Here is a 17,393-nt window from a genome sequence, read left to right on the forward strand (position 1 = left end):
TTGGGCAGTAGCAGATTTACACTAAAAGAAATATTTTTTTTCTAGCCTCAAAACTCTCTGCCTCTACTCCTTTCTTAAGCCAAACTGTGTTCATAATCTTGCTCTAGTTCGCCGGATTCTTTGTTTGGGTGCACAAACATTGAATCTTAGCAAGTTTTATCCTGGGAAGCCTAGGCTACAACGCTCCTAGCACTTGTGGGAGGTAGCAAATAAGGTTTTAAGGAAAGAGTGATTGCTTGACTCTTGCTAAAAACCCAACACCAAACACGAGCCAATCTCTTCATCTTTCCTTCCCTTTTTCTATAGAAAATAATAATCCATTTTTGTAGGATTATTATTGGGTTATACCAACGAGATATCCAACAAGTTAAACCAAAGCATCCTTATGCCAACCAGAACCACAACACCCCATAGTGTTGTCCTCCAGCAGCAACGCTCCATACAAGACTGTTGCACCATATCTTCATCCATGGACAACCGGTCACCTTCCATCTGCTACCAACCGCCGGAACTTCATTAGCGACAAAAATGTAAGCCATGATGGCACCCGAGGCCCAACGCCGAGATCACGCCCCAAAATGCCATTCTTCGTTGTTCGCAGCAACCATCATCCTCACCTCTGTTTCGTTGCAACCCCAGGTGAACTATAGTCGTGAAAAATGTTGGATAAATTCCTGTTGGTAAAACCCAAAAATAATAATCCTACAAAAAGATTATTATTATATGGGAAAAAGGTAGAAAATTGGGAAGGAAATGGTGGATTATTCAGTTAAAGGTTAGCACGGATTGTTCTTTTCCTTAAAACCTTATTTGCTACCTCCCACAAGTGCTAGGAGCGTTGTAGCCTAGGTTTCCCAGGATAAAACGTGCTACGTGGTTCAGTGTTTGAACACCCAAACAAAGAACCCGACGAACAAGAGCAAAGCTTAGAACATAGTAGGCTAAGAGAGGAGTAGAAGCAGAGATTTTGGAGCTGGAAAACAATTGTTTATTTTTTTTTTATTTATAGTGTTCATTTCTAGCGCACAAGAGATTAGACTTGAGTCAAGCCTTTTCAATCTCATTTTGGGATTTTAGAGAGCCTCTATGCTATACAATTCAATAAACTTTAAAAGAGCTCTTGTATAAATAGTGGGGCAAATCTTCTTCCCAAACCAATGTGGGACAAAAGCTTCACTTTTTCCCTTCATTTTTCCAACTCAAATGGGTCTACTTTGAGAATCAATATCTCATTCACCCATTATCCGTTTTGACCGTACAATATATCAATCTCTTCGTCTCACTACGAAGAACCCGAATCCACTTTGACCCGCTCCAAATCGAAAGTGAACCCCACTAATATTTGTACCACAAAATAGCTACTTAAAATGTCATTTTATGCCAATTTATGCTATTTCTTCCAACAAAAAATGCCTCACCTTTCTCGGCCTTACGAAGGTTCCAAGGACTTCAGAATCCGACATAATAGACGGTGGTCACTGTTCCGACCAAAACACAGAGCAGCCGCTATCGTCTCCCATCGCCAGACATCCTTATTGCTACCTCAAAAGTGGATAGTTATCCATGGCATCAATGTGTTACCAATCGTTCGAAAGATTGCAGCGACGAAAAGAACACAATCCTAACACATCTTCTCCAGCCTCACTCCGCCGTCAAATCTCCGGTCGCAGCCATCCCACGATGCTGCTTATTACCCTCAATGAAGGCTCATAGCGGAAAATCAAAATGACAACTCATCCAGACAAGAACAAAAAATATACACAGATATATTCATATTCAAAAATAAATATACACAGTAATATTTTGGTTCCAAACATGCGCAATTATGTACTTACAAGGCAAAACCACTCACAAAAAGTACAAATTATGTATACCTATATGAACAGTGATTTGTAAAAGTAGATATATCGGTGCACACGAGAGAGATGCTCAAATTTGATTGGCAACAATATTAGTACAACATATATATTTTATACAAAATATATCTCATGCAATTTTGACCAACTAGGCAGAGATTAAACAAGCTCTGATACCAAATGCTAGAATAAATATACAAGTATAATACATGTAACTAGTATTTGCCCCCGTGCGATGCACGGCATAAAATTTAAGTAACTTTATTGTTGATAATAATAATTTTAAAATGATAAAATCAAACATTAATAATGAAAAATAAAATGTATTATATTGAACATTATCACATACTATTAACATACTGTTAATTCATCAAATGTCTAAACTCATCGATAGAATTTTCTTTTAACACTAAAATTAAACAAAATATGACAAAGAGTTGGATATAATACATTCACAATTCCATTTTCATACATGAAATATTGTCACAAAATAATAAGAACCATATATGAACCAATATATATGCAAAATTGTATTTTTTTTTTTAAATATATGCAACTGCATATAACATTAATAATAATAAGAACTAAATATGAAACTTTTACTTTTCATTTACATGATTGTATACTACCCATGCGTCGGAAAATTTTAATAATTAAAATAATAAGGGTATTTTGGTCGTTTCACGCCCCTTTTCTTCTTCTCCGGCGAGTCTATCACTTTCTCTCCCGTTTCTGGCGTTCTTTCTCCCCGTAAACCCTATCTTTAATATCGTCAAGCCTCCTTTCCCCATCATCTTAGTTCATTTCATTCGACGAAAGGGAAGAGGAAGGGATGGACTCGCCTGGGAAGAAGAAAATAGACGTGAAATGATCAAAATACCCTCATTATTTTAACAATTAAAATTTTCCGGCGAAATTTGGCCGGTAATTTGTCCGGAGTGACCAAAATTGACAAAAATTACATAGTTAAGGTATTAAATTGACACTTTTAAAAGTCAGGGACTGAAATTAACAAGACCCCTATAGTCATAGGACCAAAATTGAAATTTTCTCTAATTTTTAAATAATTTTTAATAAATTTTTTATAAAAAATTAAAAAAATGACGGGGTGGCCGGCGTTTTATTTATTTTTTATTTTTTATTTATTTTTTTCAATTTTTTAAAAATTTATTAAAAATTATTAAAAATGCCAACTCAACTGCCACGTAAGCAGGTAACCTGCTAAAATTGATGGTAACCTGCTATCTGGTGAAATTGAATATATTTGGAGTGTTCAGTGGCCTAATTGCACATTTTTGGAGTGTTCAGTGGCCTAATTGCACTTTTTTTTTTTCGTTGAGTGGCCTAATTGCATTTTCAGGTTACGTTCAGTGGCTAATTTGAACCTTATTCCAAAAAAAAAAAAAAAAAAAAAAAAAAATTAAAAAGACTCCTTGAAAACTGAAAAGACTTCTTAAAAGTTGAAAATAACATCGGGTCATTATTTCTTTCTTGAAGATATAAAAAAACTTATTAATAAATAGATTCCTTATAGTAGAGCATTGGATAACTAAAAAGTTCAGGCAGATATTATAGCATTTAATTCAGGCAGATATTATAGCATCTAAAATGACATAGTATTGTTTGGGCGGGAAAAGTTGTTTTGCTGAAGTTTTTGTTATTATATAGAGTAAGATAAGATAAGATAAGATGATCTAACCTCATAGCGGAAGCCAATAAGATCGTGCACCTCCAGCCATAGTTGTCATCTCTATAGCATTGCTTCAAGAATTGTAAGGAACTTTGGTGTTTTGTCTACCACTTGGTCTCCTATTCAACTAGATGGTGTAGTATCAAAAATCACAAGAACAATGGGAGAACCATATATATATATATATAACCTACATGCCATCATTATAGGTTAAGTAACGGAAACCGTTACTTCCGTTTCAAACCACAACATAATGGCCATAAATGGCCTATTAACTTGCACCACTTAATTGTGACAAAATAGAAAATGTTACAAGATGGTCTAAGCATGTACATGAGAAATGATACCATGGTGAAAGTCAAAGGTAATGGACAAGTAGTTGAATTTTTGGTTATTCTGGAAAGAAGTTAACACTCATTGATGTCTTTCATGTCCCTGATGTAAGAAAAAATTATGTTTTTGACACTGTTCTCAGTAAATGTGATTTCAAATTAGTATTTGAAGAGGATAGGTTTTTTTTTTTTATTTTCTTTTTTATTTACTTTGAAGCGGATAAATTTATTTTATCCAAAGCTGGTGCATTTGTTAGACAAGGTTTCATGTCTAACACTTTGTTCAAATTAAATATTAATAACGTTTTTTTTTTTCGTTTATATGGCATGTTCATCTTCTTTATGACATTATCATTTATGTCACGTACGTGAATTATAAACGATTATATGATATCGGGTTAGGTTTTATACGAGTTTTGTATATAAAACTCAAATCCAATCCGATTATCCAATCGATGTACATTTAATTTTTTTAAAGACCTACATCGACCAACCACACTTTATCACTCAAAAACCTCGTGAGATGAATTCAGGTGGATATCTACATAAAATTGACATCACTACTAATAGTTCTAATTCCCGCGTAGTAGGATGTATGTACATGTATGTAAGTGTATGAACAAGGAAGAAGAGATGTAGCAAATAGGCTTCTTTTATTCATATGTTGTTCTTGTGGTTTTTGTAGAGAGAAGGGGGAGAGCTTAGAGTGAGAGAGTAGAGAGGGAAGAAGAAGCTCTAACTTGAAGGGCTAAATGCCCTTTTATAGGCACAAGGGATGGCGGGTTTGACCCGTCATCTCAGGCCTTGACCTGCAGATCAGGATCCGAACCGTTTGACCCTGACCAACTATAAACGAGAGCATGGACGTATTAGGGAGTCAGTACCGAGGTATATATCATATCACCTACTTCTAGGTAATGGTATATTCACCACAAAAATATGCATATATAGTGACGGATTTATTCCATTGCTAAAGTAGCTAAGAAATAGCGACAAATTTTAATTTTTGTGTTAAATAGACATTTGGCGACGGATTAATGAGAAATTCACGATGAATTTTGTGACAAAATATTTCCATCATTAAATATGTAATTAATTTTAATGACAAATTTTAACGCAAAACTATAGTGATGAATTTGCGACGAATTTTTCGCGTACAAGTTCCAAAGTTTTTAATAAAATATATCCCATTATAGTCCATTCTTGGTTTCTAGCTGGTACCTGAAGTAGGTCCACACTCAAGACAAAACCTTTTTTGGCACATGAAGTAGGTCCACACTCCAAACAATCTTTTTAGTTGTTTTTTTTTTTTTTTTTTTTTTCGTAACATACAAAACCTTTTTAGTTACGAAATACGGAGTAAATAGTTTCCCAAAGGGTGACTGACATATGTGATTTTTTACATATTATCATATATTAATAGCGAGCAATTTAAGACATGTTTGGTTCAAGTTATAACACATAATTAAGAGAATGTAAATTTTGAAATATTACATTTTGCATATTTAATTTATGGTATCTTACTCATATTTTATGTTGACTTATTATACATATTATATTTAATTATTTTTATAATATAACCAATGAAATGTGAAATTTCGATTGTCACATTTCAATGTTTGGTTCAAATTATCTTGTTTATTCAAGAGAATAAAACATTCCCTCCACATTGAATTTTGAAGGGAATATGATTCTCTTACATATCTTAGGTATTGTAAGATTTCCTTGCATATTTTTGCCATTTTAATTCTAATTAGTATGAAATATATATTTTATGTTAGTTTATTATATATTTTATTTTATTTCTTATGCTTATAAAGTAATTTTGATTTCAAGTTCAAACACTTAGTTATGTATTTTTAAATCATGTACTAATATATGTTACCTTTGTTTTATTTATTTTATTTTAAAATTTATTGAAATACACAAAAAATATGTTAAAAAATATTAAAATTTAAAAAAGAACAATATTTTATTACATAACGTTTAAACCAAACATGATTATATTACATAACTCAGTTTTAACCAAACACAAAAATCGAACATTTCTCGCAATTTAATATCACAGCAATATAACATTTCTTAATATAATGTACGTGAACCAAACGCCACCTTAGATTTTGTAACATTCCGTGAACCAAAGTTTAGTTTTTTTTTTTTTTGGTTTTTTCGTTTATTTTCTTTGAACAAGTAACCCTTGAAAGAGCCAAGCACTCAAGCAGTCACCTTTGTTCTGCACTTCTGCATATGCTTTCCCTCTCTCTTTTTCTCTCTCTCTCTCTCGAAAATGTAAGCTCTCTTTCTCTCTCCCAATGTGTGTGTGTTTATCAAGCGCAATTGCCGCAATTCTCTCTCTTAACTTCCTTGATTTTCAGTAATAAACCAGCAGGCAGCATCAAAGTTGGAACTAGCTAGGAGGGGCTGCAAGCTGTGGGATTGAGGTGAGCCCTTTAGTCTCCAAACTGCTGCACAAAGTTTAATTTTTCTTCCAAATCTGTTATGCTTGTTGTTCCAATCAATGAACTGAATTAGTGTTTGCATCTGCTTCTACAAGGTTCAATAATTTTCATATTGTCAAATACAACGGTGATGCCAACTAGATTGGAAGAAGAAATGTGATATAAATGCACTTATTTTCATTTTTTTTTTAAGGAGAAAACATTGAAGAAACTCCCATAATAATAATAATGAAGAGCTGGAGAAAAGGGATGGAAAATACCTTTTCCCTTCCTTTTTCCACTCTTATCCTTAGAGGTTAAAAATCCTAATCAATTTTCATTTGCGGTGATTTTGTGACGTTTAGTCCTAAACTTTTAAACTAACCACCCGTGATCCTTCGACTTTCAAATTATTACCATCTGTGGTCTAAGTTAACCGCCCAGAGTCCTTCAACTTTCAAAATTTAACCAGCCGTGATCCTCTGGAAGGACCATGGGTGGTTAAAATTTGATAGTTGAAGGATCATGGATGGTTAACTTGGACCACGGATGGTAACAATTTGAAAGTTTAAGGACCACGGGTGGTCAATTTGAAAGTTTAGGACTAAACGTGGCAAAATCACTATACTTGAAGGGCTCGGATGGTATTAACTCATTTCATTTCTATTCTTAGCTTTGAAAGTAGTAAACAAATTAAAACACCTCCAACTTTAGAAATGAAACTACATTTGTTAGTTGAAATATCCTTGATCTTTTAGTAACAGACAACAATGCATGTTTAATGTGAGTGAATCTTTCTTGACTTTTGTAGAGAAGAGATTCTGGCAAAGCCATGCTCTAGAAGTCCTCAGGGATTTTGACAGTAAAATGCTTATATGAAGTCTGTTAGGTTTAAAGAATTACGCATAGCCAAAGGCCTTATGGAGTTGTGGTCATGCGGCATAGCTGTAACTTCTCAAATGAGAGGTCTCAGGTTTGAAACCCCAGTGTGGGGGCATTGACTCTTTGTGCTTCAGTAGGTAGAGAACGTATGTATGAACAGATACTACATTGTAAAAAAAAAAAAAAAAACACAGAAGTTGCCATCAACATTTATGCTCGTTGAAATTGATTATGATAAGTGTCATGATTCTTTATATTAATTAGCGACCCATCACCCATGAGTGACAGAAAGCTTTCGACAACCTCAAGGTCTAAACCTCCCTGCCATTTCTTCAATTATTATCTGATGTCTGTTTGGATTTCCTTCAACTATTGTCCATTTGTCCCCACTAGAACATAAAATTACTCATTTTTGCATTTGATGTTCACACAGTACTGTGCTGTTTGTTTCCTGTTATTTAACTACTCTTCATCCGCATTGATGCATCAGAGCAAAATGTTGCAAGATGTGATTAGATAGCAGAAGAGAGGTGTTATTTAATCCACTTTGGATTAAATTCTATATTACTCTGAAAATTAAAAAGTTGTGAAGTCACATTGTGCAGAAGTTGTGTAAATAGTCATTATCCTTTCAACAATCAGTATGCTCATTGGTTTTCTTGTTCTAAGGAGTAATAGTTAGGTATAACATATGCTTTTTGAGGTTAAATGTTCATACTTTTTATCATAGCCAGATATCATACATGATGTAACAGGAGAAACTAAGCTCATTAAAAGAAAGGGTTTTGAACTCACTGGGACAATGCCTGACATCCCAACGTCTCCCGGTTTTGATGAAATTGTGGTGGGATTTGAGGATGAAACTGAAAACATAACAGGCATGCTGATTAGAGGACCAAAAGAGCTAGATGTTGTATCAATTACTGGTATGGCTGGGCTCGGCAAGACAACTCTGGCAAGAAAGGTGTTTTGCCATAAACCTGTTATTGATTGGTTTCATTTTCGGGCATGGTGCTGTGTCTCTCAAGAGTATGACAAGAACCTTGTATTCCATGAAATTTTCAGTCAGGTTGCACACAATACGAGTGAGGATGATACAGATGAAGTGCTGCTTGAAATTTTAATGAAAAAGTGCCAAGATGAGCAAAGCTGGGCTGATACTGCTGAAGCACTACGCATGGCCCTACAGCGGAAGTGCAAAGGCCACAAGATTAGGGATGATACGACTGAAGTGTTGTATGACAGTTTAATAAAAATGAGCGAAGATGATAACAGCTGGAAAAAGATATCTAGTACACTGCATGAAAGCATAACGGAGAAATGCAAAAACACCAAGAATTGGAGTGATATTGCTAAGCCGCTGTATGAGAGCTTAATTGTGAATTTTGAAGACAATAATGTCAGAGACGATGCCAATGAAATGTCTCCCAATTTCCCAGTGGGAAGGCACAAAGACATTAAGATGTGGAAAGAAATAACAAGTGCGATAAGCCAAAGCAAAATTGTAGACAAAAAAGACATTAGGAGAACAGATGATGAAGTTCAGAAGTTGTTCAAAAGCCTTCAGGATCTAGCTGAGGTGTTGTTCAAAAACATAAATGAAAAGTTCCAAGAGAGTAACAGTTGGAATAAAATGCTTGAAAAATTATTCAAAAGCTTAAATGATATAGTTGAAACGTTGCTCATAAACTTAAATAAGAAATGCAAAGACAGTAAAAGCTGGGATGACAACATAGCTGAGAAGCTACGGAAGAAACTACTAGGACACAGATACCTCATTGTCTTGGATGATGTTTGGAGAATTGAAGCATGGGATGGGTTAAGTAAAGCTTTTCCCTTGGGCAAAGAAGGAAGCAGAATCATCTTAACAAGTAGAGAATATGATGTCGGAAAATATGCCAGATCTGGTGCTGATCCCCATTCTCTTCGTTTTTTCACTACTGAAGAGAGCCAAGATTTACTGCAGTTAAAGCTATCTAAAGAGAATGTTGGCCCTCTAGAGCTAAAGAAATTTGGGAGACAGATAGCAGAAAGATGTGGTGGAGTACCTTTGGTGGTTGTTTTGGTAGCTGGTATTCTACAAAAAAAGATTGAAGAAAAATACTTCTCGTGGAATGAATTTCTTCAAAGTTTAAGCTCTCATATCAGGGGTGATGAATCTCGGAGCATGGATGTAATAGCATTGAGTTACAAGCATTTACCTGAGCATTTAAAGCCATGCCTTCTTTACTTTGGGGCATTCCCAGAGGACTATGAAATTCCAGTCTCCAAATTGATACAGCTGTGGATGGCTGAAGGGTTTGTGAAACTAATAGAAAAGAAGGTATTGGAGGATGAAGCAGAGGACTACCTGAATCATCTAATTGGTAGTAACCTAATAATGGTTTCCACTAGGGGATACAATGGCAGTGTCAAAACATGTCGTTTTCATGATCTGGTAGGTAGCTTTTGTCTTAAAAAAGCCAAGAAAGATAAATTCTTGATGCAAACAGACAGTGAACAAACCAGTCCACATTCTGAATTGACTTCTACTTACGATCGGTTTTGTTTGCATAAAAGGAATGATAAAGATCTTTCTCCTGATTCAGCTCTGTCACTCAATCCTAGTCTTGGCACGCTTTTGTGCTTTTCATCACATAACCTTGGTACATTTTCCATCTTTGCATCCGATGTGGATCCTTCCACTGGTTCATGGGTAGCTAGCACATTCAAACTTGTGAAAGTACTGGACTTGGAGTCCATAATTGTAGGCAAATCATTTTTGTCCATGGTGGAGTTTCTCCTTTGTTTAAGGTACCTTGCTGTTTGTCTAAAAGGTTGGGATTCAGTTTCACCGCCATCTCTAGAGCATCTTCACCACCTAGAAACTTTCAAGGTGAAATCAAGTGTGGGTTTGCATTTACCATTCATGTTTTGGAATTTGGAGGGCTTGAGACATTTGCATATAGATCACTATTGTCAACGCTGTCTCTACCGGAGAAACTTAATTCTTATACCCCCAAAGCCTTTAAATCTCCAAACCTTATCCATCCCGGTCCTATTCAACTCGCGCAGGGATGAGCATCTGTTGAGGAAGCTTCCTCATCTCCGAAAACTCAGATGCAGATTTTCAACAGCATGGTATAGGAATTGCCATAGATTCCCTGAGTTTGGATTTCTTGACCAACTTGAATCTCTGGAAGCATGGCGCATCAGTCACCATATGAATGCAGCAATCCCGTCTGCATTCGACTTTCCACCAAGTCTCAAGGAATTGACACTCCGCAAGTTTCGCCTGCCATGGGATAGCATTTCAGTAATTGCCAAGCTGCCCCGTCTTGAGTCTCTTGAACTGTTCTCAGCATTTGATGGTGAGCAATGGGATGTTGAGGAAGGGAACTTCCGCAAACTCAAGTTCTTGAGAATATGCGAATCCAGGATTGTGAGATGGAATGCCACTGCTGACTCTTTTCCCAACCTTGAGCGACTGGTTTTGGAAAAATGCAGGCGTCTTGAAGAGGTGCCATCTGAATTCCAAGATAGTACTACTCTAGAAGTAATTGAAATTGATCAATGCAACAGCTCTGTCGCTCGCTCAGTCAAGAAAATTCAGGAAGACATCAAGGAACTGGGAAACGAGAAGCTAAATGTTCGCGTAATGAATTCTGATCTGGAACTCGGAAAGTGTAAGTAAAATAGATACTTCTGCATTATCTATGCTCATCTCATCTCTTCTCTTTTCCATAGCACATCCCCTTTCACCCAAATGATGGTTGCTGTAATTTCTTTATTCTTTATTTTTGTCAGGGTACTTGTAACAGGCTCTGAAAACTGGATTTCTTGAATGGTTTCTCTTCAAATTTATGAGCACAGTCAGTCTGTTACAGATGATATTCTGCATCAAGGAAAGACATGAAACTTCCACTTCTGGTTTGGTACTTTGTGCTTCAGTGACTTCAAACCTTTCAAGTATTATAACTTATAAGGTTTGTGTTTGTCATTTGAGACATTTATGTTCTGTTTTTAAGGATCCATGGAATAAGTGATCAAGTTCCCAGAAAAACATTATGTGTAAATAGACTGCTCCCATGCACTCCCACATTTGAGTAGGGATGTCATCACATAATTAAGTGCTCATTACTATCAAACTTTCTGTTTATTGGGATTTTAGTGTGTATTCATTGTTAAAGATGGAACATAGATGAATATGAAAATTATTCATTTAAGTTGAATTACATGTTTATGCATGCATTCATATATAATTTGATACTAATCCTTGTAACCTTGTTCTTCATTCATTCATCTTTCTAAATCTAAATAAAATATTAAATGATCTGTCAAGCGATGCAAAACCGCCTAGCATGACTTCTCCCTTTAGAGGGGTGCATTAAATGTACCCTCTCCTTTATATGGCAGTCGCATTAAGTGGTTCCAACCTTGTAGTATTACTTTATATTAATCGGAAAAAGAAAATTATGAAGACAAAATGAGTTTGATGATTGATGACAAGAATTGAACTTGTGAATATTCTTGTGTATTTAGTCAAAACTTTGATTATCAACACAAAACTCACTTATTTGGCTAATAAAAAATGCAGATTAAACCCGGATATTTTAGGGTGGAGTGAATAAACCTCAACACCTCTCATTCTTTATTTTTGTCAGTGCATTTGTAATTGACAGTGAAAGGTGGATTTCTTGAATGGTTTCTGTTCAAATTGATAAGCACAGTTTTTCTACTACTGATGATGTTCTGCGTCATTTTATTAAGGTTTCTGTTCAAATTGACAGTGAAACTTCCATTTCTGGTTTTTAATGTTGTATTTGTGTCATTTTAGAGTTTTGTGTTTGTATTTATTAAGGATTCTCACAGGAAATGCTATTTATATTCTAATTGTCCTGTGTACATTATGTAATAACTCATACAAACTCTAATTGCAAGATATTTCAATTTGAAATAAAACTTTAATACAGATAGTTCTATTTTAATATATCATACTATCTTATTATTTATATTCTAACAGTTGACTTTGAGTTTATGATTTCTGTTTGGATTTTATATATATATATATATATATATATATATATATATATATATATATATATATATTGTAAAGTATATCTCATTACAGACTTACAATCTTTAAGATCACTCAAACTCATAATATAGTATCTAACTTAGATGCAGTTCATCATAGTCAACTCTTAGTTTCCAGCTGGCACCTGAAGCAGCTCCACATCCGGACAAAACCTTGTTAGTTATGAAATAAACTATGTAAATAAATAGTTCCCCAAAGGGTGGCACATGTGTCATGTGATCTGTTACATATTTCCATATATTTGAAACTTGAAAGAGCCAAGCACTCACCTTTGTTCTGCATATGCTTTCCCTCTCTCTCTCTCTGTCTAAACTCTCAAGAAAATGTAAGCTCTCTCTCTCTCTCTCTCTCTCTCTCTCTATATATATATATATATATATATATATATATATATATATATATATATATATATATATATATATATAGCAACCGCAATGGATGTCTTTACCTTGTCTTAATTTGCAGTTATAAACCAGCATCAACAGGCAAGCTAGCTATCAAATTTGGAGCTAGGAGGGGCTGCCCGCTGTGGGATTGAGGTGAGCCCTTTAGTCTCCAAACTGCTGCACAAAGTTTTTCTTTCAAATCTGTTAGTCTCCAATATATCAATGAATTATTAGTGTTTGCATCTGCTTCTACAAGGTTCAATAATTTACATATTGTCAAATACAGTGGTGATGTCTACTAGATTGGAAAAAGAAAGAAAAGAGTGAAATGTGATAAAAAAAAATGCCCTTATTATCACTTTTTTTTTTTAGGAGAAAACATTGAAGAAACTCCTATAATAATAATGAAGAGTCGAGGAAAAGGATTGGAATTATGGAAATGATAAACCTTTTCCCTTTGTTTTTCCACTCTTATCCTTAGAGGTTAAAAATCCTTAATCAATTTTCATTTCTATTCTTAGCTTTGAAAGTAGTAAGCAAAAACACCTCCAACTTTAGAAATGAAACTACATTTGTTAGTTGAAATATCCTTGATCTTGTAGTAACAGACAACAATGCGTGTTTAATGTGAGTGAACCTTTCTTGACTTTTATAGAGAAGAGATTCTAGCAAAGCCATGCTCTAGAATTTCCTTTAATCTTTTCTTTTCTCAAGGATTTTGACAGTAAAATGCTTATACGAAGTCTGTTAGGTTTAAAGAATTATGCATGCATATATCTGAACCAAATTTAAGGTGCATACAAATCATGATACAATCAGGGACAGAGCCAAAGGGGCAGGGGGGCAGCTGCTCCCCTCACCCCACCCCCACCCCCACCCCATGTATAGTCTTTGTATGTATATATGTATATATAATACAAGTTTTAGTATTAGTATAAAAAAAACTACTAAATGTTAACAAGAAGTGAGTTAGAGTGGTTGGTAGAGCATATATCTAGTACTAGTAATAGTAAATGTCAAGGGTTCAAATCTTAGCATCAACCATGGACGGAGCCAAAGGGGGGTCAGTTGCCCCCCCCCCCCCCCCCCCACCCACCCCATATATAATTTTTGTATGTATATATAGTACATTTTTTAGTATTAGTATATAAAAACTGTTAATTGTTAATAAGAAATGAGTTAGATTAGTTGGTAGAGCATACATTTGGTTATAATTATAAATAAAGGTTAGGGGTTCAAATCCTATAGTTTTACAGTTTTTTTTGGCTCAATCACGTTTTAATAGCTTTTTTAATATTTGATACACACATACATACATACATATATATATTCAAATTATTTTATCAAATTAATTATGTTTCGTATTTTGTTATAAATATTTTTATAAAGTTTCGATGTGTTTTATTTTTCGCCCATATCCAATAATATTTACACCTATATTTCTTAGGTAATTTATTTATTTATTTTTTAAATATCTCTTTTATTTTAATGTTTCGCCTGAAAAAAATTTCTGAATCCGTCCCTATTTCGCCCCCCCCCCCCCCTCTCAACAGAATTCCTGGCTCCGTTCCTGGCACCAACATAATTTTTAATATTTAATACACACATATATATAACATTCTTTTATATTAATAATGAGATGTGTAATTTAAAATGTGTTTTCTACGATATGTTTTATTTTACGTCCATATCCAACAATATTTACAACTATATTTCTTAGGTAATTTATTTATCTATTTTTAAACTATCTCTTTTGTTTTAATGTTTCGCCTTTACTGAAAAAAATTTCTAAATCCGTCTGTACTTTTTCGTGCCCCCTCAACCGAATTTCTGACTCCGTCCCTGGATACAATAATATTCAAATCCCACCCTTAAAGATCATTTGCTCCCATGATAATTGGTGAATTAAGAAAATGCTACTTGGACAGTGGACTCATAACTTGCCATCAAAATTTATGCTCATTGGAATCGATTGTGATAAGTCTCATGATTCTTCATATTAATTGGCGACCCATGAGTGATAGAAAGCTTCCAACAACCTCAAGGTCTAAACCTCCTTGCCATTTCTTCAACTATTATCTGCTGTCTGTTTGGATTTCCTTCAACTATTGTCCCCACTAGAACATAAAATTACTCATTTTTCCATTAGATGTTAACACAGTACTGTACTGTTTGTTTCCTGTTATATAACTACTCTTCATCGGCATTGATGCATCGGAGAAAAAAGTTGCAAGATGTAATTAGATAGCAGAAAAGAGGCTGTAGAACTTGAACTGTGTGTATTTACTGATAATATCAACACTATACAAGTAGCTATTTATATAAGCTAGAATAGTATTAGCCAAGCACCTCAACCACTTATTTTAAATTCAAAATGAGTAGATGAGAGCAACTCTCTCAACTCCCCTTAATATTCTCTAACACTCCCCCTCAAGCTGGAGCATAGATATCGATCATGCCCAGCTTGTTACATATATAACTAACCCGACTCTTACAAAGCGCCTTTGTAAATAGGTCAACTAGTTGATCACCACTACGAACATGTACAGTAGATCAACCCTTGTTGCACCTTTTCTCGTATAAAGTGACAATCAACTTCAATATGCTTAGTCCGCTCGTGGAAGACAAGGTTATTTTTAATATATATCGCAATACAGTTATCACACCACAACTTCACTGGCAACTTCATCTCCACACTAACCTCACTCATGAAATTGTGCACCCAGACTATTTCACTCGTCACATGAGTCATAGCTCGGTACTCTGACTCTGCACTAGACCGTGCCACAACACTCTGTTTCTTGCTCTTCCACGAAACTAGATTGCCTCCCACGAACACACAGTACCCCGTCGTAGGCCTTCTGTCGACCTAGCCCAATAAACATCAGAAAACGGCTCAATATCCGCGTGTCCATAATCGGTATACATAATCCCTTTTCTAGGAGCACTCTTCAGATACTTCACAATTCGGATTTCGGACAGCTGCTTCCCAATGAGTCTGCGTTGGTGCACTGATAAACTGGCTCACAACGCTTACTGAAAAAGCAATATCTGGACGGGTAATCGTGAGGTAATTAAGCTTCCCTACCAACCTCTTATACCTCTCTGGACTTTCAAAGGCTTCTCCCTCTCCAGCCACAAGTTTGACCCCTTGATCCATGGGAGACTCACACGACTTCGATCCCAGCAACCCAGTATCCTCAAGCAGGTCTAACACATATTTCCTTTGTGAACGAAATATGCCTCTCCTGGAGCAAGCAACCTCAATGCCTAAGAAATATTTTAGAACTCCTAGATTTTTAGTATGAAACTCGGACCCAAGGAAGGATTTAAGGGCATCAATTCCACCCGCATCATCGCCTGTGATTACTATGTCATCTACCTACGCTATCAACAAAACACAACCATAGTACGCTTATAAAAAACAGTATGATTACACGCACTTCTCTGCATCCCAAACTTGATGATTGCACTGCTAAATCTACCAAACCACGCACATGGTGACTGTTTCAAACCGTAAAGAGATTTCTTCAGTTTGCACACCTGCCCAAACAACAAACCTAGGTGGTTGGTCCATATAGACTTCCTCAGATAAATCACCATGCAAAAAGGCATTCTTCACATCTAACTAGTACAAAGGCCAATGATTAGTAGCAGCTAAAGAAATTAATGTACGAACAGAAGTCAATTTCGCCACTGGGGAAAACGTCTCTGTATAATCTATATCATACGTCTGTGCATAACCCTTAGCCGCCAAGCGTGCCTTCAATCTAGCAACAGAGCCATCAGGGTTCATTTTAACCACATAAACCCACTTACACCCAATAACAACCTTACCAGCTGGGAGATCAACAAGATCCCAAGTTTGATTCTCCTCAAAAGCTGCCATTTCTTCTACCATTGCATGCCTCCAGCCATTTTGAGACAGAGCCTGGCTTAAGGACTTTGGTACCGAGACAGAATCTAATTGAGTCACAAAAGCACGTGAACAGGACGACAAGCGGTTATACGACACAAAAGAAGAAAGGGGATGAACACAACGACGTTTACCTTTTTGAAGGGCAATAGGGAGATCCAGATCCATTGACGAAGATTCTGGCAAGGCAGGACTCACCGGTGGTATTGCTTGTGCATCAACGTCTCTTTGCCTTCTATGATACACTTGTGTAACAGGGGGCCTAGCTTCAGACTCAACCAATGAGGAAGGAACAACAATAGTGTACGTAAGGAAATCATCTATCAGTGAAACAGAACTACAATCCTAGACACCCCCACTTAACTCTGTATCCTCAAAGAAAGTGACATCAGCATAAACTAAGTATCGTTCCAAATCAGGAGAATAACACCGGTACCCTTTTTGAGTACTCGGATAACCCAAGAAAATGGACTTTAGAGACTTAGGATCAAGTTTCACTCTCTGAGAACGGACATCCTGAACAAAATAAGTGCAACCAAACACTTTTGGAGGTAAGGGGAACGTTGGGCTAGCTGTATGAACAAGCCAATATGGAACTTGGCCTTGGAGGACTCTTGAAGGCAAACGATTAATTAAGAAGGAAGTTGTAGAACAGCATCTGCCTAGAACACTTTGGGTACTTTCATCTGAAACAACAAAGCTCGATCGAGCAACCTCTAACAGATGTCTATTTTTCCATTCTGCCAGACCATTCTATTGAGGAGTGCTGACACACAAAGACTGGTGTATCATTCTATTTCGACTCATATAACTTGA

At 35.7% G+C, this 17,393-nt stretch overlaps 1 protein-coding gene across 3 annotated transcripts; it reads left to right on the plus strand.

The window, feature by feature from the left end:
• The first annotated feature begins 6,080 nt into the window (after nucleotides 1-6,080).
• On the plus strand, nucleotides 6,081-11,408 carry LOC109146751 (putative late blight resistance protein homolog R1C-3). Of its 3 annotated transcripts, none has more exons than XM_019294395.1 (4): nucleotides 6,081-6,167; nucleotides 6,254-6,319; nucleotides 7,933-10,863; nucleotides 10,985-11,408. In XM_019294395.1, exons 3-4 carry the CDS (start codon nucleotides 8,001-8,003, stop codon nucleotides 10,993-10,995), a joined length of 2,874 nt encoding a protein of 957 aa, XP_019149940.1. In that variant the 5' UTR covers nucleotides 6,081-6,167; nucleotides 6,254-6,319; nucleotides 7,933-8,000; the 3' UTR covers nucleotides 10,996-11,408. The 3 variants fall into 3 exon arrangements, with proteins under 3 accessions (XP_019149940.1, XP_019149939.1, XP_019149941.1); XM_019294394.1 differs by having other exon boundaries at nucleotides 7,954-10,863; XM_019294396.1 differs by lacking the exons at nucleotides 6,081-6,167; nucleotides 6,254-6,319 and having other exon boundaries at nucleotides 8,039-8,162; nucleotides 8,264-10,863.
• The last annotated feature ends 5,985 nt before the right edge of the window (nucleotides 11,409-17,393 follow it).

Source organism: Ipomoea nil, unplaced genomic scaffold (genome assembly GCF_001879475.1).
Source record: "Ipomoea nil cultivar Tokyo-kokei standard unplaced genomic scaffold, Asagao_1.1 scaffold1936, whole genome shotgun sequence".
Lineage (NCBI taxonomy): Eukaryota > Viridiplantae > Streptophyta > Magnoliopsida > Solanales > Convolvulaceae > Ipomoea > Ipomoea nil.